The following is a 20,787-nucleotide window of genomic DNA, read 5'->3' as shown; positions in this document are numbered from 1 at the left end:
ATAAATGTGTGTAGATGCGTGTAAGTATGTGTAAATGTGTGTAAAAATATGTAAATATGTGTACATATATGTAAACGTGTGTAGATGTGTGTAAATGTGTAACTATGTGTTAATGTGTGTAAATATGTATAAATGTGTGTAAAAATATGTTAATATGTGTAAATGTGTGTAAAATGTAATAAAAATGTGTAAATATGTGTAAATGTTTGTAAAATATGTACATATGTGTTAATGTGTGTAAATATGTGTCGATGTGTGTAAATATGTGTCAGTGTGTGTAAATATGTAATAAAAAATGTGTAAATATGTAATAAAAAATGTGTAAGTATGTGTAAATGTTTGTAAAATGTGTAAGTATGTGTTAATGTGTGTAAATATGTATAAATGTGTGTAAATATGTGTCAGTGTGTGTAAAAATGTAATAAAAAATGTGTAACTGTGTGTAAATGTTTGTAAAATGTGTAACTATGTGTTAATGTGTGTAAATATGTATAAATGTGTGTAAATATGTATAAATGTGTGTACATGTGTGTAAATATGTATAAATGTGTGTAAATATGTATAAATGTGTGTACATGTGTGTAAATATGTATAAATGTGTTGTAAATATGTATAAATGGTGTGTACATGTGTGTAACTATGTATAACTGTGTGTACATGTGTGGTAAATATGTATAAATGTGTGTAAATATGTATAAATGTGTGTACATGTGTGTAAATATGTATAAATGTGTGTACATGTGTGTAAAAATATTTATAAATATGTGTTGATATGTGTCAATGTGTGTAAAAATGTAATTAAAAAATGTGTAAGTATGTGTAAATGTTTGTAAAATGTGTAACTATGTGTTAATGTGTGTAAATATGTATAAATGTGTGTCAATGTGTGTAAAACTATGTTAATGTATAAATAATGTGGAATGTTTGTAAAATGTGTAACTGTTAATGTGTATAAATATGTATACATGTGTGTCGATATGTGTCAATGTGTGTAACTTTGTATAAATGTGTGTTAATGTGTGTAAATGTATAAATATTTGTGACATGTGTGTAAAAATATGTAAATATGTGTAAATGTTTGTAAAATGTGTAACTGTGTTAATGTGTGTAAATATGTATTAATGTGTGTACATGTGTGTAAATATGTATTAATGTGTGTACATGTGTGTAAATATGTATTAATGTGTGCAGATGTGTGTAAAAATATGTGTAAATATGTAATAAAAAAATGTAAATGTTTGTAAAATGTGTAACTATGTGTTAATGTGTGTAAATATGTATTAACGTGTGTAGATGTGTGTAAAAATATGTTAATATGTGTAAATGTAGACGTGTGGTAGGACACGACCAACGTGTGATTTATAAACATTGGTATCTGACCAATCACAACGCACCAATACATGGCTGATATTGATCGTCATTAACATGTTACGCCCTCAAATATTCCTGGTCCTGAGGCCCCGCCCACTGAGGTCAAACACACTGGTAAAGAAACAAACATTTATGAGATAAAATCATCATCATCATCATCATCATCATCATCATCATCATCACAGCTGAGATGAAGAAGAACAAAGTAGTGTGAAAACATTTAAACGATCTGTAGAAGATAATAACAGAGTTTAAATATTGGAACAGACTCAGACTGAGGGTTGGATTAAATTATTAATAATTATAAATGATGGATCCACAGCCTAAATCCTGCTATTTGATCAAAACGTTTATATTTAGAGTCAGACTGGCAGCACAATATGTTTATCTATGTGTGTTTATCTATGTGTGTATATCTGTGTGTGTTTATCTGTGTATATCTATGTGTGTATATCTCTGTGTGTGTTTATCTGTGTGTGTATATCTGTGTGTGTACATCTATGTGTGTACATCTATGTGTGTTTATCTGTGTGTATATCTATGTGTGTTTATCTGTGTATATCTATGTGTGTATATCTCTGTGTGTGTTTATCTGTGTGTGTATATCTATGTGTGTATATCTGTGTGTGTACATCTATGTGTGTACATCTATGTGTGTTTATCTGTGTGTATATCTATGTGTGTTTATCTGTGTATATCTATGTGTGTATATCTCTGTGTGTGTTTATCTGTGTGTGTATATCTATGTGTGTATATCTGTGTGTGTTTATCTGTGTGTGTTTATCTGTGTGTGTGTGTATATCTATGTGTGTATATCTATGTTGTAGACCTCAGACATAGAACTACACTGCCCCCCAGTGCCCAGAGAAGGAAAGACAAGAACAAAGCAGTAAAACTCATGAACTCCCAGAGAAGGAACATCTGATCAGTTCCTGCAGCAGCTACTGATGATCAATGGAAGATCAATAATCTAATAATTGGCATGTCATTAAATCGATTCTGTTCATAACTTTTATGGACAGAATTTCTAGGCGCAGTCAGGGCGTTGAGGGGTCCGGTTCGGGGGCCTCAGTATTGCATCACTGCTTTTTGCAGATGATGTGGTCCTGTTGGCTCCAACATACCGTGACCTTCAACTCTCACTGAATCGGTTCGCAGCTGGAATGAGAATCAGCACCTCCAAATCCGAGTCCATGGTTCTGCCCCAGGTGGAGGAGTTTAAGTACCTCAGGGTCTTGTTCACTAGTGAGGGAAGGATGGAGCGAGAGATCTACAGGCGGATTGGTGCGGCGTCTGCAGTGATGCAGAGTCTGCACCAGTCCGTCATTGTAAAAAGGGAGCTGAGCCAAAAAGCGAAGCTCTCTATTTACAGGTCGGTCTACGTTCCAACCCTCACCTATGGTCATGAACTTTGGGTCATGACCGAAAGAACAAGATCACGGGTACAAGCGGCCGAAATGAGTTTCCTCCGTAGGGTGGCTGGGCTCTCCCTTAGAGATAGGGTGAGAAGCTCAGTCATTCGGGAGGGGCTCAAAGTAGAGTCGCTGCTCCTCCGCATCGAGAAGAGCCAGATGAGGTGGCTCGGGCACCTAATTAGGATGCCCCCTGAACGCCTCCCTAGTGAGGCGTTCAGGGGGCATCCCTCCGGAAGGAGGCCCCGGGGAAGACCCAGGACACGCTGGAGAGACTATGTCTCTCGGCTGGCCTGGGAACGTCTCGGGGTCCCCCCGGAAGAGCTGGAGGAAGTGGCCGGGGAGAGGGAAGTCTGGGCCTCCCTACTGAGGATGCTGCCCCCGCGACCCGGAAACGGCTAAGCGGGAGAAGATGAATGGATGGATGTCATTAAATCAAGACTTCAATAATCAGAAAGTAATCTGATTACCCAGCCCTACTGTCAGTAAATACTGACATTTCTCTGATAAAACACAATAATAATAAAATACAAAGTGGGTTTTATTTATTAACCAACAGATTGTTTATTATTTCCTGTCTTTAAAGCCGTATGTTACAGATCTACATCATTATATCCTGGATTAACCTCCGTTAGCGGGATTACACTAATTAAACATTCCCTGTCAGAGAGAAGCTGTCCTACGATGGTTGATAACAACACGCTAATTAAAGCCAAATGTTTTCAGCCACGCTATGTGCGCAATTACATGAAAGGGGTGGAGCTAGCCTCACAGACACCACTCAGGGCCATGCTCTCCCACCACCCCGCGCACACAGAAAGACAGACACACACGTCCGCACACACGCAGAGACAGACTGTAATACACACATAGTTTGATGAACCCTCTGATTACAGCAGAATCTACTCTTTATAGAAGCTCAGAGTCACAAACATCACCATAGGAACACACACTTCATTAGTGACGCTGTCAATCAATGCTCACTGAGGGCTGTGATTGGAGGAAACCCAACTCCCTCCCCTCAACTTTTATAAGGAGGGGCGGGGGTCCAGCAGTGAAAGTTGATGACGCAGGGGAAGTATACATACTGTACTAATGAACAGACTTATGCGAGAAAACTTAAAGAATGGACTTGTAGAGTGAACAAACACAGACTTTACATACTGTACTCGTTGTTCTGTGACAAAGCAAACGTCCTGTCATTGTTGTGTGACGTATGTGCGCTCCACTGTAAACATCAAAGAAAATAATATGTATCATTGAGTAGATGTCATTGTTGTAAATATTAATTATTCTGTAAACCAATAAAACATTTGGTGATAAATTAAAAAATTCTGAACAGATTTTATGAACATTTTATGTTTAACAATAATAAAATATTTTATATCAAAATAAGGTATTTGAATTCTTACTTAATAATTATTTTTATTAGGTACTGAATTCATAATAATTGTTAAACAAAAAAAAAGAATAAAAATAAGCTAAAAAACGAATTAATAAATAATTCAGGATAGATTTAGGCTCACAAACAAGAAGAATAATATCAATAACTCTGATAAAAGTAATTCTCCGTTTTAAATAAATACATTCTTAATAATTACATGTTTTAGGTATTACATTTTTAAAGAAAAACAAAATTCTGTCCTGAAAATATTTTCTTTAGAATCTGCACCACTTCAGGTATGAAATTAAACTCCTAATCTAATGCACTATTATTATTATTATTATTATTATTATGTTCAATGTATTTTTGTAACTTACTCCTCCGTCGTCATCTTTAAAATCAAGCGCTTGTTTGAAGTGCATGCTGGGAAATGTGGCTGACGGAGTACGCACAGATCTCCTCTGATGCATGCTGGGTAAAATGGGCGTGGCAAGTTCTCATCCAGGGATTTACAGCAGACTTGCTGAGAAGCAGACTTTGAATTTGAACAGGACTTGGGCTGTGATGACGTTTCACGAGAACAAGTCTGTACAACTTACTGTCCAGATGAATCTGTGTCAGCAAAATTCAGTTGTAATAGCAGCGTTCATCCCTTAGAGGGCAGTATACCAGACATTTTACAATTAAATACGCAAAATTAAAATACTTTTACTAAAATGTGAGAAGTGGGACTAGGATCATTAAACAACACTACTTCATAACTTATTCAGTACCATCTGTTTTAGAGCATTTTGACTGATTTCTTAAAGACCCACACAATATTTTCTAATATGACAATCTGAATTCTGACACTAGATTCTGAAAGACTAGTCTCTAATTTCATCAGAAAAAATAATTTTGTTTCTTGCTCATTTCGTTCTTTCGTATTCTGAAAAAATCTATTAGTGACTTTGAAACAATTTTTATTTGCTTTAGTGACACCTCAACATTAGTTTCTTTCTATAAAACTACAAAAACCAGGTTTTTGATGGCAACATTATTATTATTTTACTTTCTATGTCAGAGTTGAATGGATTTCTTACTGTATTTTGGCGTTCCTCCAAGTCTCTCCCCCCGTCATTCTCCACACACACAACTTCCTCCTCCTCCCAGACATGCTGAGTTTCTGTTTTTGATGGTTTTCTCTCACCATCACCACACTCTCAATAGTCCACTTAGTTCCACACATGCTCTGGTTGAGTATGAGCTGCTGTGAACTGGTGGGAACTTCAGCATCAACTCTATAGCACCATTTTCTGTCTCATAAACTCCTTTCCTCTCCCTCTGAGCTCTGCCCATCACAGGTGACTATTGGTCCTCCTAATTGTCAATCATTCTGGTGATATGTATATGTAATGCTGTCGTATGTCCTCGTCCCTAGCTAGTTTTCGTTTGCTGTGCATGCGCACATTGTTTGTGTCTCGTGAGCTACGGTTTCGCCGCTCTCATCGGGTCCTTTGAAAATGGCGGAGAGTCGGAAAAGAAATACTGTCTACGAAGTGAATGAGAAGAAAAGAAACCTCAGAAGAGAGAAACAAGTCCAGAGTGTTTTTAGGAGATTCTTTCACACGATGGCGTGCACTGAAAGCACAGGCTCGTTCCCTCTTGGAAGCAGGTAGAGTGTTGTGCAAGTGCTTTTTATCAAAAAGTTTTTCTAAACTTTGGAAAAATCCTCCTCTATACCTTTAAGTTTAAAATGATGAATAATAAAATCCATAATTCAGACCAAAAACAACTCTGTTGTTACAGAAAAGACAGGAATGAGAGAACTCAGACAGGAAGCTGCTGATACTGTTAATGTGTAAAAGTGTGATATTATTTATGATAATAATCTATTAGATGATGCTCTGCAGTTAAACTTTATTACAGCACACACGTGTTTCTATTCATGTAGATCTATTTATCACACACTGGGATGAGAACACATTGTTTACTGTAGTATGTTCCTGATGATGATGTCAGCCTCACTATAGCGTATGAATGAATGAATGAATTAATGACTTCACCCGTTAATGCATACGTAGACATAGCCTTCATCAGCTGATAGACTGTAGATCAGTCTATCAGATATAAATCTATATCTTTCCTAAATAATGTCATTGGTAAATGAAAGGATTAATTACTAATTAATAATCTTATTTCCTAAACGCAGCAGTTAGATCTGCACCAACCAGGATCATCTATTTATTTATTTATTTATTTTTATTTATTCAGTTTATTTCCGACATGGTTACAATCACTTTTTTTTTTTTTTCTTTTCTTTTTGTACATGCCGAAAAAGGAGACGAGAGAATGGACACGTTGTTTTCTAAGATAATTGATTGGTCAGGAGGCGGGGCTAGCCAGAACAAAACCTGCTCCCTACCAGGCTAGATACTCAGCCTAGGTTACCATGGTGATTTAGCTCTGTAAGGGTTAGTCCAGCACACACTGATTAAATCCTGGAGGTTAGCGTGATCAGAGCTAATCTAGATTAGTAGTACAGGACCTTTATAACAAACCATCAGTTTCACTAAAACATACTACACTAATATTTATTAAGTAGAATATTTCCTATTCTACAGTAGAACTGTCATTGATCTGTAGTGTGTGTACACTTACACCTGTTGGTCCAAAGATGGCATGCATTTATTTATATAGTTTTATCAAATATTATTTTAACTTGGGGTTTTGAAATGTTTTTATTTATTTATTTATGGGATGGATGTGATTGTTATTGTTTGATCAGGAATCAAACTGATCTGATTGATTAAGATAGACTAATTGATCCTGATCTGATCAGATTACCTGTGGATTGACAAGTGTGTGTGTGTGTGTGTGTGTGTGTGTGTGTGTGTGTGTGTTCACTGTCATATCATTCAAGTCCTTTAAATGTGTGTACTTGATATTTATGATAATTGACTATATTTAATGAACAGTTTTAAACCTAAACTCCTCAAAGTGTAAATCACAGAAACATTAATTAGGAAATATAAACATGATTATGAAATAAAAGTGAGAAACAAACTGGACCAACCACACCTGCGCCGTTAGCATTAGCATTAGCATTAGCAATGTTAGCGGCTAACACCTACTTTAGCATTGTTTTAATGATACAAAGTACAACCACCAATAACTGTAGCTGGTTTTTAAGGGAGAATATCTGGACAGTGCTAGTTACTGTTAGCATGTAGCAGGCTAACCACCAGGGCCGTAGCACCACATTTGGGGCCCTGGGTACAAACAATCTTGTTGGGCCCCTACTGTAAGATATGTACATTTTTTTTTTTTTTCTTTACAATTACAAGACATTAAAGACCCCCTTTGAATTCCAGGCGACCCAACATGAGTTTCTGACCTTAAGTTTGAAAACACTGCAATAACCTAATGACTACATATCTATTGCTTGTGTTTTATAAATACGTTCTACTATATTTTCATGGTTTACTGAATATTGTGTTTGTGACATTTTTTTTGCAACAATTTAGGGGCGGCTGGTCATTTATTATTTTATTATTTTGGGGGGAGGGGTATAACTAACACGCACAAAGCAAACGTGTACAAAGGTTAATAAAAGGTAAATATAGAATGATTAAATCATGGGAACACTCTGGACACGTAAGACTTAGTGGCAGCAAAATCTAGTCCTCAAATATATATATTTTAATAATTTAATTTCCAATTACGATTTGATGTGCAAAAGGAATGTTCCAGCATTTAAATATGTAACAGTGCACATAGTTTATTTCAAACAAAATAATATTTTTCCTAAAATAAGATGTATTTTAAAGCTGACCTCTGAAAAGTTGAGTAAAAGCAGCAGATTTGACTTTCTCTGGACTTAAAAAGAGGATTACTCACCAATGTGGATGTGATCAGATTACTGTGATCAGATTACTGCTCTACTGTTTATCTGCTGCTACACGTCACATCCATAGCACAGCAGCAGCACATGTGGGTCGTACCATTCTCACTGCTTTAAAGGGGGGGGGGGGGGGGGGGGGGGGTTAGCTAAGGCCTGATGCAGCAAAAATAATGGTTTTAGTGCAAAACTGTGATTAACAACCAGTTTATTTACATAGACTTTACATTTACAAAGCAATAATGTCCTCTGCCCTGAGTACTCAGTACTATATTGGTTTATACTGGTTTATATTGGTTTATACTGGTTTATACTGATTTATACTGTTTATATTGGTTTATACTGATTTATACTGGTTTATATTGATTTATATTGATTTATACTGATTTATACTGGTTTATATTGATTTATATTGATTTATACTGATTTATACTGGTTTATATTGATTTATATTGATTTATACTGATTTATACTGGTTTATATTGATTTATATTGATTTATACTGATTTATACTGGTTTATATTGGTTTATACTGGTTTATACTGATTTATACTGTTTATATTGGTTTATACTGATTTATATTGGTTTATAAAAGAGCAGAGCGTAAATGGAGATCAACAAAACTCCAAATTCATCTAGAACTGTACAAAATAAGTCTGCAAAAATCCAATGATGGCTTGTTCAAAACAAGGCAGCAATACTTTTCTGAAATTATTGCCAAAAATGTCAACAACTCTCGCACGTTGTTTTCTGTAATTGAAAAGCTCACAACCCCCCCAGATCAGATAGCCCCTGAATTACTGTCAGCTGGAAAATGTAATGAATTTACTGTATATTTCAATGAAAAAATACAATCAATAAGGTCAAACATCAGAACAAACCAGCAAAATCACAAAAAGCTTGAACAGCTTCAACCACTGAGGGAGGAGTCAACTACAATGTTAGAGTTTATTACAGTGAACCCAAAAACAATAGAGGAGACTGTTCAGCAGCTGAATCCATCAACGTGTTGCCTTGACACAATACCCTCAAACTTCTTTAAAACTGTTGTAAAGTCATTTATCACTGATTAGTATCAGATAATTAACTGATCATTCCAATCAGGCACCGTACCAAAATCCCTGAAAGTAGCTGCTGTTAAACCTCTGTTAAAAAGAGAACACTGGATGCCTCTATACTGGCTAACTATAGACCAATCAGAACCTTCCATTCATGGCCAAGATCATTGAGAAGGTGGTCTTCAACCAACTGAGTCAATTCTTAACATTCAACAAAATATTTGATAAATTTCAGTCAGGTTTTGGTTCTGATCACAGCACAGAAACTGATCTGATCAAAGTGATCAATGACATAAGGTTGAACACTGATTCAGGAAAAGTATCTGTTCTCATTCTATTGGATCTAAGTCTACATTTGACACTGTAGATCATACAATGTTGTTACACAGATTGTAAACATGGGTTGGACTAAATGTTAAAGTAATGGTTTAAGTTCTACTTGGAGGATCAAAGTTATTTTGTAAACATTGTAAACTTTGAATCTGACAGATTACCAATGTCCTGTGGGGTTCCTCAGGGATCTGTTCTTGGACCTCTTCTGTTTAGCCTTTATATGCTTCCTTTAGGACACATTTTACACAACTGTAAGGTTGATTATCAGAGCTATGCAGATGACACACAACTATATCTATCACTGAACCCAGATGACTATGGTCCCATTGAGGTGTTGTGTGACTGCTGGATGAGTGAAAACTTCCTTCAACTAAACCATGACAAGATGGAGGTGATTGTCTTTGGTAACAAGGAAAAGAGGACTGCTGTCAGCAAGTATCTGAGTCTGGATCTTTAGAAGATAAAGACCAAGTCAAAAACCTTGGTGTTCTGATTGACTCAGATCTGACATTCAGCATCAGATCAAATCTATCACAAAAACATCTTCTACCACCTAAAGAACATCTCCAGAGTGAAAGGTTTAATGACTCAGAAAGATCAGGAGAAACTGGTCCATGCTTTTATCTCCAGCAGACTGGACTATTGTAATGGTCTTCATCAAACATCTACAGCTGGTTCAGAACGCTGCAGCTCAGGTCTGAACCAGAACAAAGAGGTCAGAACACATTACACTGGCTCCCAGTCAGCCTCAGAGGAGACTGTAAAGTTCTGCTGCTGGTTATAAATGTGTGAATGGTTTGGTCCAGAATACATCAGTGAGATGTTAGTCAGGTATGAACCCAGCAGGTCTCTGAGATCTATGGACACAGGTCAGATAGTGGAGCCCAGAGCTCACAGTAACCATGGTGATGCTGCTTTTAGTTGTTATGCTGCAAAGAAGTGGAACAAACTGCAGCAGAGCTGAAGTCAGCATCACATGTGAACATTTTTAAATCAAAGTTAAAGGAACTTTTTTCTCTACTGCATATGATTGAGAGAGATTTATGGTCATATTGATGATGTCATGATGATTTTACTGATGATTTTAATTGATTTTACTGATGATTTTAAATGTTCTTATTGATTTTAAACAATTGAATATTTTATCGCGCTATACAAATAAATATGCCTTGCCTATACTGATTTATACTGGTTTATATTGGTTTATTTTTATTTATATTGGTTTATATTGATTTATCTTGATTTATACTGGTTTATGTTGGTTTATACTGGTTTATATTGGTTTGTAGACACCACACCAGTAGATACTTTGACTTTATTACATCACACACATTTCTATTCACATATCCACCTGATCATATATATATATGTATATATATAAAATCCACAGAACTTATCAACACACTATGTGAACACATTAATTAACTAATTAATTAATAGAGTAGATGAGTCCATCAATATAAATCTATATGTTTTCTATAGGATGTGATCAATAAATAAAAGGATTGATAGATCCATTTTTTCTCTCCTGTCAGTTGTCAGATCAGATCCAATCAGCAACATGGACACAAAAGGACACGCCCACTATTGGGCAAGTCATTTTCTAAGAGAACTGATTGGTCAGGAGGCGGAGTTTTATACTGGATTAGATCTAATTCAGAACTTAATCTGGTCCAGACCAGGTGATCGCTGCGTGCACGCGCTGATCATCTCTGTGCACGTGCGGCGTTGAAGAAGGGGTGCCACAGCGCCTCCTGGAGGCTGATCCTGTGAGTGACGTCATACTCCAACATCAGACTGATCAGGTCCAGCAGGTGGCGAAGCTCCTCCTCCTCAGCCCTCCTCAACATGTGCTAAATAGATAATACACACATTCATAACATAAATAAAACAATATAGTTATAATATAGTTATTCATTACTGCTACAGCCTTTTATTTATCAATAACTTTTACAAACTAGCATCAGAATAAAAACCTGAGTTTGATTAGTTTCCACTTGGACTTAGTTTAGATTAATCCTCTGATCCAATGAGCTGCTTCTGAGACCATACTGTGTCGCTATTATTATCATTATTATTTATTTATTTTTTCCTTTGTCTGCACATGATGTCAAAGGTCAACACTACAAGAAGTGTAATCTTTTAAAGACAGCAATGCATGTTTTGTTGTTGCAATTAAATAAATGGATTCATTTTACTGCATAATTGTGACCATCACCAGATCATAACTGTCAAGTTTTGGATTTGAAAATAAGGGAAATTTTCTAGCGTCCACTACAAGCCTTTAAGTTAAATTTACTGATGCTAAATGTTACACAGGGACATTTATTAATAAACAGCTGATCAATATGTGACACTTATTAATCATCTAACTGAGCTTTACATGTTGTTCTGAGAAGTAAAAGCAGCGACTCTTAAAACTAATATTTTACATACATAATAAGCTATAATATATATATATATATATATATATATATATATATATACATATATATGAAATATTATAGTTTTCTATATTGTCAAAATAGAAAACTTGATACATCTGTCTGACAGGAAGCAGCACGTGAAGCTGGGAAAAACCATCTCTGCTCCAGGACCATCAGCACTGGATCTCCTCAGGGCTGTGTTCTTTCTCCTCTGCTCTTCTCCCTGTACACCAACAGCTGCACCTCCTCTCACCAGTCGGTCAAACTCCTGAAGTTTGCAGACGACACGACCATCATCGTCTCATCTCTGATGGAGACGAGTCTGACTACAGGTGGAGACAGACCGGCTGGTGTCCTGGTGCAGCCAGAACAACCTGGAGCTCAATGCTTTAAAGACAGTGGAGATGATAGCAGACTTCAGGAAGAACCCAGCCCCCCTCACCCCCCTCACCCTGGGAGACTCTACAGTGAGCTCTGTGGAGTACTTCTGCTTCCTGGGGACCATCATCACTCAGGACCTCAAGTGGGAGCTGAACATCAGCTCCCTTATCAAAAAAGCTCAGCAGAGGATGTACTTCCTGTAGCAGCTGAAGAAGTTCAGTCTGCCAACAAAGATGATGGTGAACTTCTACAGCTCCATCATCCAGTCCATCCTCTGCTCCTCCATCACCATCTGGTACCTGCAGCTACGGCCAAGGACAAGGCCAGACTGCAGCGTATCATCCACTCTGCAGAGAAGGTCATCGGCTGCAATCTGCCCTCCCTCCAGGACCTGAACCCCTCCAGGATTTTGAGGCGTGCAGGAAAGATTGTGGCCGACCCCTCCACCCGGTCATAAACTGTTTCAATCTCTCCCTTCTGGAAGGAGGTTTAGGTCCATCAGGACCAGAACCTCCAGACACAAAAACAGCTTCTTTCCCTCTGCCACCATCCACATGAACACACCCCAAGTCACCCACTGGTCGATATATCGTCCAGCCCTAATTCCTAAATTATAAAACAGCCTAAATTAAAACATAAATGTTTATATGAAGCGCGTGTTTATTTAATATATTTACAGTTTATATACAAGTCAACACGTTGAATATTTACTGTTAATTTCACATTGTCTTTAAGTTAGACATTAACATTTTATTTTATTATAATTTCTCATACTCACTCATGTGGTTCTCTGGTATTCACTAATGACTTATTAAACACATTTATTACAGACTTTACATTATTTAACACTTTATAAACAGTGTATATTTGTGGAGCTTGTGATTGGATGATTTTTCATGGTGACTTACGTGGTTCCTTCTGCTGTGGTAGACGTTAAAATATCAGTTATTAATCTAACAGAACGTGTAACTGTGTCACATCCTGATGGTCTTTATGAAGATAAACTCTATGTTATATTTTATAACATATTTACACCAGTTCTTAGTTTTTATCATCAGAACGTTTTCATTCATCATCTCTGTTCTGTTGGTTCTGGGTTTGTTGCTGATGTCAGCACTAATCTCGTGAGAACTGTCACTCAGACCATTTCAGGTGGAAGTTCTCACGAGGCTAGAGACGACGTTCAGTTTAGTGAGACATTTATGAATTATTATTACTGTAAAATACAGGATATTTACGGGAAAATAATAATACAGGAAGATGGCGGGAAAGAGGGTAAAATACGGGATACTTGACAGGTATGCCCCAGCCCTAGGTGGAAATATAAAGACAATCAATAATAAATTGATTCTCTTTATATTTCCACATGCATTTCATTTTAATTTTGGCACTGCTGTGATTCCATACATTCCCTAAGGAAGGATAGGGGGAAGAGAACAGGGAAGAGGGAGTCAGGGTAGGACAATGGAAGGGTGGGGAAGAGTTGATTATTTTAAAGTGAGATGTGTAGTTGTAGTTGTGTATATTGTGTTGTGTAATCAAACCAGTCAGGGGAACCAGTGTGAAGCTTAGGTATAATGGTGGTGTTTGTGGACAGAGGGAAGGAGTGAGTGGTAAAACCTAAAACTGGTATTTAGGATCAACGTGTGTGTGTGTGTGTGTGTGTGTGTGTGTGTGTGTGTGTGTGTGTGTGTGTGTGTGTGTGTGTGTGTGTGTGTGTGTGTTCTGACCTTCAGAGGCTCACACTGGTTATAATGATCAGAGCAGTTGCTATCGTCCCACATTAGACGACCCTGAGACACGTACTGCTGCTTCCTGCTCACACACACACACACTCACACGTATATACACACACGTATATACACACACGTATATACACACAGGTACACAATTGTGTGTGTGTGTGTACCTGGTCTGCTGCAGTAGATGTGTTGGGATTGGACCCAGTATTTTCTCCATCATGGCAAGATGTTCATGACTGTCATGAGTCTAAAAACAACAGAACCACAGTCAGTGTGTGTGTGTGTGTGTGTGTGTGTGTGTGCGTACATGCATGTGTGTGTGCAACACACCGGGAACAGTGTCCGTCCCAGGTAGAACTCCATGAGGACACACCCCAGACTCCAAACATCACAGGATTGGTTCCATCCCAAATCTAAACACAGACACTAACATTAGACTAACAAAATAAAAGACTCACTTTATATAGTTTGTGTGTGTGTGTGTGTGTGTGTGTGTGTGTGTGTGTGTGTGTGTGTGTGTGTGTGTGTGTGTGTGTGTGTGTGTGTACCCAGTATAATCTCTGGTGCTCTGTAGTGTCTGGTAGAAACCACAGACTGGTGATGTTGGTGATCAAACGTTGCTGTTCCAAAGTCAACGAGTTTCACATCCAAACATTTCAGCTTCCTCTGCTACACACACACACACACACACCCACACACACACACACACACACACACACACACACGCACGCACACACACACACACACACACACACGCACACACACACACACACACACACACACGCACGCACGCACGCACGTACGCACACGCACACACACACACACACACACACACACACACACACACACACACACACACACACACACACACACGCACGCACACACACCACACACACACACACGCACACACACACACACACACACACACACACGCACGCACACACACACACACACACACACGCACACACACACACACACACACACACGCACGCACGCACGCACGTACGCACACGCACACACACACGCACGCACACACACACACGCACGCACACACACACACGCACACACACACACACGCACGCACACACACACACACGCACGCACGCACGTACGCACACGCACACACACACGCACGCACACACACACACGCACGCACACACACACACGCACACACACACACACACACACACACACACACGCACGCACGCACGCACGTACGCACACACACACACACACACACACACGCACGCACGCACGCACGTACGCACACGCACACACACGCACACACACACACACACACGCACGCACACACACACGCACACACACACACACACACGCACACACACACGCACGCACACACACACACGCACGCACACACACGCACGCACACACACACACACACGCACACACACGTAGAATGTGAACTTGTAAAAATCCACATGTGAACTTAATTTTATGTCAAAAATGATGCAAAAAAGGGGAACATGTAGAGTTAAATTTAATCTGTGTATAAACTGATATTTAATCAAATAAAATAAGCGCTACACACGTTTTTATTACTTGTTACGACCCCTCTAGATTAAAAGTATTGAAACAAAGGGACTGGTGGCCTGGCTAAAGAGAACTAAAGTAGGAGGACACTGGGCCGTCCACCCAGTAAACCAGTGGTTCTCAAATGGAGGTACGTACGTACTACAGGGGGTACGAGAGAGAGAGAGAGGAATAAATAGAGGTAGTGTTGGTTCCACCCCGGGCGTGAGACGATCAGAAACGATTGAAAAAATTTAGAAATAAATCTATTCAGGAGCCACTGAAATCAGTGTTTTACAACCTTGGGTGGGGACCCGATGTGGGGACATCTGAAATTTCAGAAAATTTTAAATGCCAATGCATCCTCACTATTGTATCGTTCCCCTTTATTATTATTCTACTATTTTATTATTCTTCCGTATCCTCAAACTCGTCCCACAATTTTCAACTAATTTCAACACTTGCGATATCAAACTTTTCAAAAATTCTGTACTTCTCTGCTATATCTCAGTGTTTTGAAAACTTTTGAACTTTTTGAGTTATTTCTCGTGGAACTTTTTGCTCTCATCCACTTACATTGAAAGTTCGGCCATTTGAAACTGATCCAAACCATTCAACTTTTTTCAACCTTTTTCAAACATTTCAACCTTTTTTCAACTTTTTCAACCTTTTTTTAACCGTTTCAACCTTTTCAACCTTTTTCAAACATTTCAAACTTTTTTCAACTTTTCAAACTTGTCAACCTCTCTTCAACCTTTTTCAAACTTTTCAACCTTTTTCAAACCTATTTCAAATTTTTCAAACTTTCTCAAAATTTTTTCAAACTTTTGAACCTTTTTCAACCATTTCAAACTTTTCACTCTAAACCTTTTTCAAACTTTTCAAACTTTTCAACCTTTTCAAACTTTTTGAATTGCTAAAACAATGCTATTGCTAACGCTATGCCAAGGCAAACCCCGATGCTAATGCTAGCGCAATATTAATGCTAGCTCAATGCTAATGCTAGCACAATGCTAATGCTAGCACAATGCTAATGCTAGCACAATGCTAATGCTAGCGCAACGCTAATGCCAATGCAATGTAATGCTAGCGCAATGCTAACTGCTACCACAATTCAAATGTTAACGCAATACTAGCGCAATGCTAATGCTAGCGCAATTCAAATGTTTGCACAATACTAGCACAATGCTAATGCTTGCGCAATACTAATGCTAGTGCAATGCTAATGCTAGCACAAAGCCAATCTTACCACAATGCTAACGCAATGTTAATGCTAGCGCAATGCTAATGCTAGCGCAATGCTATTGCTAGCACAATGTTATGTTAGCGCAATGCTAATGCTAGCACAATGTTAATGCGAACACAATGCCAATGCTAATACTAGCACAATGCTAATGTTAGCGCAATGCTAACGCAATACTAACGCAATGTTAATGCTAGCGTAATGCTAATGCTATTGAAATGCTAATGCTAGCACAATGCTAATGCTAGCATAATGCTAATGCTAGCACAATGCTAATGCTAGCGCAATGCTAATGCTAGCGTAATGCTAATGCTAGCACAATGCTAATGTTAGCGCAATGCTAATGTTAGCATAATGCTAATGCTAGCATAATACTAATGCTAGCGTAATGTTAATGCTAGCGCAATGCTAATGCTAGCACAATGCTAATGTTAGCGCAATACTAACGCAATGTTAATGCTAGCACAATGTTAATGCAAGCGCAATGCTAATGCAAGCACATTGCTAATGCTAGCGCAATGCTAATGCGAGCACAATGCTAATGTTAGCACAATGCTAATGCTACCACAACGCTTATACTAGCACAATGCTAATATTAGCGCAATGCTATTGCTAATATAATGTTAATGCTAACACAATGCCAATGCTAATACTAGCACAATGCTAATGTTAGCGCAATGCTAACGTAATACTAACGCAATGTTAATGCTAGCGTAATGCTAATGCTATTGAAATGCTAATGCTAGCACAATGCTAATGCTAGCATAATGCTAATGCTAGCACAATGCTAATGCTAGCGCAATACTAATGCTAGCGTAATGCTAATGCTAGCACAATGCTAATGTTAGCGCAATGCTAATGTTAGCATAATGCTAATGCTAGCGTAATGTTAATGCTAGCGCAATGCTAATGCTAGCACAATGCTAATGTTAGCGCAATACTAACGCAATGTTAATGCTAGCACAATGTTAATGCAAGCGCAATGTTAATGCTAGCACAATGCTAATGTTAGCGCAATACTAACGCAATGTTAATGCTAGCACAATGTTAATGCAAGCGCAATGCTAATGCAAGCACATTGCTAATGCTAGCGCAATGCTAATGCGAGCACAATGCTAATATTAGCGCAATGCTATTGCTAATATAATGTTAATGCTAACGCAATATTAATGCTAGCACAATGCTAATGCTAACATAATGTTAACGCTGACGCTAACGCAATGCTAACTTTTTCAACCTTTTCAACCTTTTCAAACTTTTTCAGCTTTTTCAAACGTTTTCAACCTTTTCAACCTTTTCAACCTTTTCAACCTTTTTCAACCTTTAAAGCGATTGTTGCTAAGTTATTACAACGTTAAGGCTATTGCTAGGTTAATGCTATGCTAATGTAGTGCGAAAACACTAAATTATAGAAACACAAAAACAGGATGAGCAATAATCTCTCCAGTCCAAACTAAAACAACTTTCCCCATGTCTGCTGATGGTCCTCTTACAGTAGCTGCTCCTCCCTCTGTATCTGATTACTGATGTTATTACTGATGTGAATCAGAGAGGAAGGAGGTGCTTAGAGGCCATGAGGAACCAGCCGTAACAATCAATTATCATTGGCATCATAACTCTGAGGTCATAACTTCTCTGCGCTGCTTGACTTTTAAACACATTTTGCAGACGTCGGTAGCAGAATAGATTAGTCATTTAGTACCTGTAGAAATGATGCCCCTCCCCCACCCCTGATTGACCAATCAAGGGGAGGAATCAGAGATGAAGCGCCTAATGTAGTGAACATATGGATTGTGTTTTTCTCGTTGACGTCGGACGGATTCCCAGTGGAAGCGACTCAAGTGTTTCTATATTTGTATGAGACGGATCATATAGATCATATACATGTTTTATTGCTTTGTCACATATATAGAGTTTGTAAAAATACATGAACTGCTTGGACACTGTAACAGCTGTCACCTCTCAATCCTAATCTCTAAATACCAGCAAAAATAATAATAATAATAATAAATAATATATAGGACGTTTTTTTTTTCGCTTCACAAATAAGGCATGAAAATAAAGAACCAATCTAACTGCCAAAATAAATCCAAAATGCTGCTTAAAGTGTTCAGCACCTCCTGTAACATAAAAATGAGAAAGTAAAGTTCACTGGATACATGTACTTTAATATACTAGTGTTAATAAACTAGCTTTAATATACTAGCTTTATTAAACTAGCTTTAATAAACTAGTGTTAATAAACTAGCTTTAATATACTAGCTTTATTAACTAGCTTTAATATACTAGTGTTAATAAACTAGCTTTAATATACTAGCTTTATTAAACTAGCTTTAATAAACTAGCTTTAATATACTAGCTTTAATATACTAGCTTTAATATACTAGCTTTAATAAACTAGCTTTAATATACTTGCTTTAATATACTAGCGTTAATATACTAGCCTTAATATACTAGCGTTAATAAACTAGCGTTAATATACTAGCTTTATTAAACTAGCTTTAATAAACTAGCTTTAATATACTAGCTTTAATATACTAGCTTTAATAAACTAGCTTTAATATACTTGCTTTAATATACTAGCGTTAATATACTAGCCTTAATATACTAGCGTTAATAAACTAGCTTTAATATACTAGCTCTAATATTCTAGCTTTATTAAACTAGCTTCAATATACTAGCTTTAATATAGTAGCTTTAATAAACTAGCTTTAATATACTAGCTTTAATAAACTAGCTTTAATATACTAGCGTTAGTATACTAGCCTTAGTATACTAGCCTTAATATACTAGCGTTATTAAACTAGCTTTGTTATACTAGCTATAATATTCTAGCTTTAATATACTAGCTTCAATAAACTAGCTTTAATATACTAGCGTTAGTATACTAGCCTTAATATACTAGCGTTAATAAACTAGCTTTAATATACTAGCTCTAATATTCTAGCTTTATTAAACTAGCTTTAAAAAACTAGCTCTAATATTCTAGCTTTAATATACTAGCTTTAATAAACTAGCTTTAATATACTAGCGTTAGTATACTAGCCTGAATATACTAGCTTTATTAAACTAGCTTTAATATACTAGCGTTAATAAACTAGCTTTAATATACTAGCTTTAATAAACTAGCTTTAATATACTAGTGTTAGTATACTAGCCTTAATATACTAGCGTTAATAAACTAGCTTTAATAAACTAGCTCTAATATTCTAGCTTTATTAAACTAGCTTTAATAAACTAGCTTTAATATACTAGCGTTAATAAACTAGCCTTAATATACTAGCTTTATTAAACTAGCTTTAATATACTAGCGTTAATAAACTAGCTTTAATATACTAGCTTTATTAAACTAGCTTTAATATACTAGTGTTAATAAACTAGCTTTAATATACTAGCTTTATTAAACTAGCTTTAATATACTAGCGTTAATAAACTAGCTTTAATATACTAGCGTTAATAAACTAGCCTTAATATATTAGCTTTATTAAACTAGCTTTAATATACTAGTGTTAATATACTAGCTTTATTAAACTAGCTTTAATAAACTAGCTTTAATATACTAGCTTTAATATACTAGCTTTAATAAACTAGCTTTAATATACTTGCTTTAATAAACGAGCCTTAATATACTAGCTTTATTAAACTAGCTTTAATAAACTAGCTTTAATATACTAGCTTTAATATACTAGCTTTAATAAACTAGCTTTAATATACTTGCTTTAATATACTAGCGTTAATATACTAGCCTTAATATACTAGCGTTAATAAACTAGCGTTAATATACTAGCTTTATTAAACTAGCTTTAATAAACTAGCTTAATATACTAGCTTTTATACTAGCTTTAATAAACTAGCTTTAATATACTTGCTTTAATATACTAGCGTTAATATACTAGCCTTAATATACTAGCGTTAATAAACTAGCTTTAATATACTAGCTCTAATATTCTAGCTTTATTAAACTAGCTTCAATATACTAGCTTTAATATAGTAGCTTTAATAAACTAGCTTTAATATACTAGCTTTA

General features: G+C 36.8%; 1 protein-coding gene across 1 annotated transcript in view; it reads right to left on the bottom strand.

Moving 5' to 3' along the window:
• Positions 1-11,144: 11,144 nt before the first annotated feature.
• LOC114475956 (dual specificity protein kinase CLK2-like) overlaps positions 11,145-20,787 on the bottom strand; it is a 23,369-nt gene continuing 13,726 nt past the window's right edge. Inside the window, exons 3-8 of the mRNA XM_028467179.1 lie at positions 14,536-14,656; positions 14,318-14,400; positions 14,155-14,234; positions 13,976-14,060; positions 13,020-13,033; positions 11,145-11,280 (exon numbers count right to left, since the gene is read on the bottom strand). Of these exons, the coding sequence (XP_028322980.1) occupies positions 11,145-11,280; positions 13,020-13,033; positions 13,976-14,060; positions 14,155-14,234; positions 14,318-14,400; positions 14,536-14,656 (519 nt within the window). The remainder of the gene's footprint in view (positions 11,281-13,019; positions 13,034-13,975; positions 14,061-14,154; positions 14,235-14,317; positions 14,401-14,535; positions 14,657-20,787) is intronic.

This window comes from Gouania willdenowi, chromosome 14 (genome assembly GCF_900634775.1).
Source record: "Gouania willdenowi chromosome 14, fGouWil2.1, whole genome shotgun sequence".
NCBI classification, from domain to species: Eukaryota; Metazoa; Chordata; class Actinopteri; order Blenniiformes; family Gobiesocidae; genus Gouania; species Gouania willdenowi.
Note: the sequence above shows the minus strand (reverse complement) of the source record. Positions and strands in the feature narration are given on the sequence as shown.